This window comes from Crocodylus porosus, unplaced genomic scaffold (genome assembly GCF_001723895.1).
Source record: "Crocodylus porosus isolate Cpor-Errol unplaced genomic scaffold, CroPor_comp1, whole genome shotgun sequence".
NCBI classification, from domain to species: domain Eukaryota; kingdom Metazoa; phylum Chordata; order Crocodylia; family Crocodylidae; genus Crocodylus; species Crocodylus porosus.
In genome coordinates, this window is record NW_017728906.1 from 81,253,209 (window position 1) to 81,261,576 (window position 8,368).

Consider the following 8,368-nt stretch of genomic DNA (forward strand, 5'->3'; position numbering starts at 1 on the left):
CTGGATTGCATGATAAACACGACTCATTCAAGCAAAGCCTAGATGATGCAACCAAATGTAAGATTATACACTTAGGGCATAGTAGCTGAAAGGGAAACTATGCCCTAGTTAGCAGTGACTGTGAAAAGGATTGAAGCATCAAAGTAGAAACATGAATGAGTATGAGCTCCTAGTATCTAAACAGGGAAGTTATGTCTAGAATAGGAATGTAGACCACAACTTGCAAAGCCTATCTCATGCTGGAGATGTGGCTATGATAGTGACACCCTGCCTCATGTCCTGTGTGGCTGCAGGCCCCACACAAGAGCATGGAAACTGCATTACAATGCCATCCAGGGTCAGTTGGGGAAGGCTATCTTGGTGTTGGTCAGGATGGTAGCTGTGAACCATGCCATCCTATGGTGCAGCAACTAGCTGCTCCCAGAGATCATTGTAACAGATGAAGATAGTGAAAAGGTCTTGATGATCAACATGATCATCCTGTTTGAGAACCACGGGCAGGCTTTTACTAAAGCTTGTGAGTGAAAGCTGTCCAAGTACAGACCACTGGCTGATATGCTGGCAGAGAAGGAATATAATGTGACAGTGTAGCCACTGATGGTTGGAGCACTTAGAGCATGGGACCCAAACAAGAAAAGCATCCTGTGAGCCTTAAGAGTACCCCACAAGTACATGAAACTGGTGAGGTGCTTCATGGTATCTAATACCATCCAGTGGTTGAGAGATGGTTACATCAGGCACATCATGAGCCATCACCAATATAAAGAGAATTGCTTAAAATCACCAGCTAGAAGCAAGACTGAGGGGATGGCCTGAACCTCTTACACATGCCAGTAACTGACAAAGACTCTTAATGCCTTTGAATATTCCTTGCTTCAGAAATTATACATCACATGTTAAAACCATTGTGTAAGAATGTAAGAATGACTTTTGCTACCTTATAGGTCCGTAATAGTGTGGTTACAATCCACAGTGGTTTTCCCTCTCCCTATCGTAGCATGGCATTGGATCTTCTTAATCTCCTATACCCCAGGCTAGTGTAGGCTGCTTGTCTAACTGCATGTCTCTAGACTGTATTAATATATACAATTATGTACCCATGTGGCTGCCATGCATAGGGCCTTATATTGTCTTACAACTCGACAAAGCCATGTAAGTAACCATGATTTTTAATATTTTCTTCATGCATTGGCAAGACCAGCAGTAGAATGTCACTCATAGCTTTGGTCTCAACATGAAAAAAAGAAGGCTGAAAAACTAGAACAGCAGTATAAATGAGTTGCAAACATGATCAGAGGATTGGAAAAAAATGCTTTACAGGGAGAGATTTAGGGAGCTCAATCTGTTTCACTTGTCAAAAAGGAGAGAGAGGTGACTGAAATGTAATGCTTATGTACCTTTACAGGGAAAGAATATTGGGTTCACTAAATGGTTATTTAGGTTCCAGGTGTTCGTTCTTGTTCTGCCTTTTTCTACTAGGTTTAATCAGAGTGCATGCCTAATTCATTTTGAAAGTAAAACACGTTCATGTAATAGATTAACCAACTGCCAAGGAAACTGATGGGCTCTCCATCTCTTAAAGTCTTCAAGCCAGGACTCTGAAAAATATTCTTTCACTCAGCACAAGTTATTGGTGTCAATAGTAAGGAAACTAGGTGAAATGCAATGGCTGATGATGTCCAAAAGGTTATTTGGCCTTTAATTCTATCCATCTATGTTTGTAACCTCTGAGAATAGCCACTTATGTGGCTGGAAAGCAGAATTTATATTTATAGATATACAAAATATAAATCAGTTGCTATCTGTGGTCCTTTTTTTTTCTTTTTGTATTATCTGCACACACAGAGGAATGATTGTATCAAGGGTGCATCTCTGTTGGGTCAATCCCTACATGTTTATAATCTGCTGTAGCTGTGAAAAATTGCTTACAGAGAGAGGATTGTACAGATATGTTTAGTATTCTTTTTCTTTGCTTCAAAATTCTCTGGCCTGTGAGTTAAGTGATGACAAGAACAAATACTAACACTGCCTCCAGCACTATATAAAGAAACATTTTTATTTCTTATAAATTTAAATGACTTTTACTACTTACTTGCAACTAGCAGTAAGGAATGCAATGATTTAAAGCCTTTCTTTTCATGCTATAGTTTTCTGTCCACATAAGTAGTTAGCAAATACAAGGTGATTAATCCTGGTTAATTAATTGGGTTGCAAATCAGGGAAAAAATATTCTTGCAGGATCTATCCAACAAAGGAGCTCTTCTTTTATTCCTTAGGGATATTCTTTCCCCCCTCTTCATCCCCTGCAAAATGTTGCAGCCGTGACTGAGGTGGAACAGTTTTTTAGTCTGCTGTCTCTCATCAAGGTGCTGTCTACATTGCAAATTATGTTGAAAACATGACACATTATTTATGCTTCAGTCACCTTCATTTTTTCTCTCCATTCTGATTGTTTCAGATGGGTATTTTTCCTTATATGGATCAGTAAAATGATGTTAGAAGCTTAATAATAAGACTGTTTATTCCTAATGGATACAAGCAAGTACAAATGGGGAAAAAACCCCAGAGGGTTTAATATTAGACTCAAAGTTATTGGAAGCCACCTGTAATAGGCACGTTCTTCCTAGGAAACTGAGTTTAAGTTTTATTTGGTTTAAGTTTTTAAATGTGTTATATATTATAATATAATATATATAATATTTATATATTTTGCATCCTTTCTTCCACCATAGCAATGCAAAAGTTGTTGCAGTAAGGAGTTTTAAAAAAAAATTCCTTTACAGGAGATTCATTAGCCTTAGGCTGCTTTTAGTCTAATGGCTTGACTTGAGTCCAAGACATTCTCTGCATCTTCATGTTTACTTTTTGTTTGGGTCTCTGATTTAATATGTGTTATATATCTGCTTTAAACTAAGTTATTCTCTTTCTTAGAGCTGAAACATGAGATCCATGTTTGGCGACTGACAGCACAGCGTATTAACCCAGCCAGCAGAGAAGAAACGGCTGTGAAATGTCTCTTGATGCAGAAGGTTCTGACTCTGGAGATCTTGCTGAGGAAAAAACTCAAAACATTCCACAGGTAAAATTTGCACAAGATCCCTCCAGTTTAATTCTGTTGCAGTCCAGATTTTTTTTCCCATTGGAATCACACCTTTCAGAGAAAGGGAGAATAATTTATTGGGGTTGCAGTTTATTGAACAGCTCTTATTTCAGTGTCGTGCGGTGGGGTGTGGTCTCTCAATGCTTTGATCAGAACTCTCTTACCTGTGCCTCAGAGTAGAGGTAAGAACCTGGCTTATGGAATGTGTTATGGGAATATTCCCTTTAATTTACATTTTATCCAAGTAATCTAAAGGAGAATTAGGAGAGTAAAGATTGGTGCATTTTCCAGTGGGACAAGAGCTGGATATTGAGCCTCCTTCTGACCTTACACCATGTAGTTACAAGCAATTTGAGAAATACATTGAGGCACCTTGATTTTTTGGTCCTTTTTAGTCATTTTCTTTGCAATGGTGGCCTTCAGAACCTATAGGGTAACAAATTGCTGCTGCTTGTTTCTCTAAAATATTAAAGAGCTTTTCAGTAGGGAGATGACTTTGAGTAAGGACAGACATAACATTTGAAGTGCTTCAGAACTTTGAAGCACTTAAAAACTGGAGCATTTCAGCCACGGAGAGGAGAGACCACGTATACTGCTGTGCCCCCTGGCTGGAGTGCTGTAAAATTGCAATGGCTCCATGCCAGGGTACATGCCAGGGGTTGCTTCATTCTGAGGCTGCGATCCCCACCACCCCCTGGGGACAAGGGGGACTGTCAAGGGGCTGAGCCATTCTGCCAGGCTCTTCTAAATAGAAGTGCTTCTAAATAGTAGTTTTATTCAGTCTTTTAGAAAAGTAGTAGTAATTTATTCACGGCTTTCACCAAAACAGTACAATAAAATCAGCAATAAAAGTTTTATATAAACAAAATAACATCATTTATATAAATTATCAATTTTACTGAAGGCACACAGTAAGATTTTCTGTTCTCCAGTTTACACAACATTAAAACAGAACATATTTTGAGTACTTTTGTAAGTTTTTTTGAATCTCAAAGGGAGTATGTTTGTCTGCTATGCTTTTGAAACATTTCAAAGGGGTTTGAAATGCTTCAAATGTTACATCTTTTCACACCCTTTGTGAGATCCCCTATTAGTAACTAGACATTAATATTTTTCATACTAAAATCATAAATGATCATCTGTTAAATTAAACAGCACCACAGTTAAACTATTATGCTAGGAATGAGAGAGATTTTATAAATTTAAGACTAACAAAAATGTTAAGCCAAATCTTTAAAAACTCCTGTAAGAATGGTTATCAGTCATTCATGCCCATGAAATTGAGTATAAATAGAAGTGGAACTAATTTATTAATTTTCATTGTCCAAGCTAAGTGAAATGTAGACAATTAAATTAACACCATGAAAAGAGAAACTGGTATTTAAAATGTATTTAAAATTGTATTTTAAAATTTCTTTCACTAAACTAATGAGGGTTTTTTTAACTTAACATGATTTTAATGCTGAAAGCATCCACATTGAATAGTTTGATGAAGAGAAGACTAAGGGGGGATTTAATAGCAGCCTCATAGGTGACACATGGTGGGGCATGGGGAGTGCTGGTGCCCCCCACAAAAGCAAGTGCTTTGTGTTGTAGGGGGGCACAGAAAGTGCTAGTGCCCCCCCGAAATTGGCTCTGTTGGTGGCACTTCTGCCACTTCTATGCCCCATGCAGCAGTGCCGGCAATACCATTGCTACTGTGCTGCTGGCATGCTCGGTGACCGGCTGCTGGGGAACCCTTCCCTCCCCGCCCCCACCAGTTGCTGGCTGGCCCTTGGTTGTTCCCTGCTGGTGTCCCCCCCCTCCCTTGACTTGGGGAGCACCAGTTGCCCATGAGCAGCCTTTAACTACTTGGAAGGGTAGTTCCAAAAAGGAGAGCTAGACTTTTCTCAGTGGTGGCAGATGACAGAACAAGGAGTCATGGTCTCAAGTTGCAGCAAGGGAAGTATATATAAGTATAAGAAAAAACTTTCTCACTAGGAGGGCAATAAAGCAATGGAACAGGGTACCCAGAGAGGTTGCAGACTCTCTTGGAAGTTTTTAAGACCTGGTTAGATAAAGCCTTGGCTGGGATGAGCTAGTTGTGGATAGTCCTGCTTTGGGCAGGGGTTTGGAATAGATGACCTCCTCTGGTCCCTTTCAACCCGAATTTTCTATGATTCTATATTCCTTTTACACGATCAAAATCAACTTTTAAAAAATAAATTATTTTAAAAGGGCAATAAAATATAAAAACATGATGTACAAAAAAGTGAAAGTCTGAAGTATAAATATAAACTATTTTTCTGTTGTTGGAGGTCAGGATTTCTTCATCATGATACTCACTAGTATTAATGACAAAACTCCTTAACTGTAAATTCCAAGACTTAAGGCAGGAAGGCCAACTATACTGATAATCAGGGATCCTGGTTTTCTCTGATTAAAAAAAAATTAGATATAATCCCCCCTCCACATTTTTCCATGATTAAAATGAAATGCCATTTACATATATCTAGATCTGGATCTAAATTTAGCTCTAGATCTAGATATATAGATAGATGGATACATGTATCTCTAAAAATTTGGGATTCTTGGGACTTGCAATTATCAGAGAAAACCAGGTTCCCTGCTGATAATACTGTTTTTGAAAAGTTCTGATTGTGATATCAACCATAACCATTGTTTTAGATAAGAATGGCCTGTGTTAACATCTGAAAGTCATGGAGGAAATAAATACAGTTTTGAGCCTCAGCTGTGTGATGAGATTTGCTAGTTTGGACCCCTGCAGTGAGTTAAAATTTCTTGGTAAGATAGGTGAATATGTTATGGGACCCTGAAGTGAAATTTTATCTCCAGTGAAGCTAATCAGAATGTTGTGAGTGGTTTCAATAGCAGTGTGGGGTTCACTCCTCTTGTACAATGCTCATAAAGGATGATCTAAATATTCCCATACTGTTATCTGAAGATGATTGTGACAGAGCTCTAATTTAATCATAGAGCCATAGAGAAATATGGCTTATCATCTAGTCCAACCCTCTGCCTGACTCAGGATCATTCCTATTCAAACCATTCTATATAATCTGTAATCTAAACTCTACATAAGACTACCATCAACCCTGACACAACACAAACCTAACACCCTAACCTGCCACAGGTGAAGCAGGGAAACCATAGCAGTCAGTGTCCTGCTTCTATTAAATGTTGTCAGTATATGCTCAAGTGATCCTGAGTAGAGAGCAATGCATCCCACAACAGAGGAAGGCAAACCCCTCCCACAGTCTGTACCAGTCTGACCATAGGTTATAATTCCTTCCTGATCCCATGTATGATGATTGGTTTGACTCTGAGTGGAGGGGCAAGACCCTCAAGCCAGAAACTTCCAGCTTGGGTCCCAGCAGGAGTATTGGCACACCCCAGCCAGTCCCTAGGCTTGACTATAGTCAACACTCAGTGTCTCTGAGGAAGTCTTAAAAACATCCTGACACATATAGCAGAAATTGGGGGTGGGGGCAACCAGCAATGCCCAGAAGCATAGGAAACACCCATAGTAGACCCTAGACATATCTGCGCCTACATCCTCCCTGACCAGTGGCTCCAGCCTCTTCTTGAACACCTCAAGCAATGGAGAGTCTACAACTTCCCTTGGTAGTTGCCTTACTATTCCAAAAGTGAAGAAGTTTTTCCACCTCTGGACCCTCTCTAACTTCTCCATGTCCTTTGTAAAATGTGGAGCCCAGAATGTACACAATAATTTAAATGAGGCCTAACCAGTGCCGAATAGAGAGGCACTTTCACCTCCTGTGTTTTGCACCTAATTACTAAAAAGTATCTCTGGTTTTCTTTCAGACAAATTTCACAAGAAGATAAAAACTGGGAAACAAATATTCAGGAACTCCAAAAAAAGGTAACTGGCAGCTTCAACACTATTCAATACATAAGTAATACTTAAAAGGAAAACCTAGATCTAATCTAACTGCATGAATTTAACACTCTACATGGAAAGAGGAAATCCTGCTAGGCCAGCCAATTAATGGGATAGAGTTAAGATAGCATGACATGATATTTTTCTTAAATATTATGATGTTATTTTAATTAATTACTTCATATTTTAGCAATGGATTTAAGCATTTATTAAAGCTTTGATTTAGATACCAGCAGGGAAGAGGTTGCTTATACCAGTGCCTTTTAACTATATAGAACACCTACTACTAATATAGTTTGTTTATAGGATACTGTTACTTATACCATGCTTGTGCTATTGTTGAGATGGTGCCTTTCAGCTGCTGTTATGAATCAGCATCCAGTTGTGCTATGTGCTCTACAAAAAGAGAAAAAAAAGATGATCACTGTCTGATAGAGCTTATAGGGTGTGTCTACACATGCTTGTATGCTAGGGTAGCCATCATAGAAGATATTCCAGTTTTCTAACCCTCTGTCCTCTATTGATTTGAAACTGGATGCCTTTTTCTCTCCAAGAGAAAAATAGAGGACATAAAGGCATCTGGTTTCATATCAATAGAGGACAGAGGACAACTGGACTGTCCTCTATGATGGCCACCCTATTTTATGCGTGTCTAAACCTAATGTGCATTTGCCCAATGTGCATTAAGGCGATTAAGGTGCATGTTTCTACGTGCATGTGCTAAAGCTTATTAATGCAGCATGCGGACCAACTTGGGAATTACAGTTAGTTCTCACTGTACAGTCAGTTGACATACAGTGTTAAGGCTCCTTAGTGCATCCATATGTGCGTTAAGGTACTTCAGCTATTCATGCCTAAATTTCATACCGACAAAAGCAGGTATCAAATTTAGGGGAAAATAGTCTAAAATTGCTGTTTTTAAAGTGCATTAAGGGCACACACGTGTAGACCTGTGCCCTTAATACACCTTAAATTGGCAAATGCAGATGTGCTTCTAGTTTAACTGTTTAATACACTTTCAGTGGTCTTTTATATGAGAAACCACATATGAAGTCAGATCAATTTTTAAAATAACATTAAATTAGGAAATGGAGAGGAAGATGTAAAGGCAGATGGTAGCTGAAAATGAGGATGGACAGATGAATGAGGATGGAGGGGTGAATACCAAAAAGTGAGTGGGACTCAATGCATGACTAGGCAGTGAATGTCAAGGGCTATAGGCTGTACAGAAGGGACAGGATAGGAAGGAAAGGTGGGGGCGTGGCACTCTATATTAAGGAGGAATACCCATCCTCGTCAATTAACAAAGAATCAGAGGAAGGGCACTCTGAAGTGCTTTGGGTTAGAATACAAGGCAGTCGAGGGGA

At 39.1% G+C, this 8,368-nt stretch overlaps 1 protein-coding gene across 1 annotated transcript in view; it reads left to right on the forward strand.

The window, feature by feature from the left end:
• Positions 1-8,368, forward strand: part of OCA2 (OCA2 melanosomal transmembrane protein) — a 400,590-nt gene that overhangs the window by 207,082 nt on the left and 185,140 nt on the right. The window contains exons 16-17 of the mRNA XM_019529440.1: positions 2,932-3,079; positions 6,926-6,983. Of these exons, the coding sequence (XP_019384985.1) occupies positions 2,932-3,079; positions 6,926-6,983 (206 nt within the window). The remainder of the gene's footprint in view (positions 1-2,931; positions 3,080-6,925; positions 6,984-8,368) is intronic.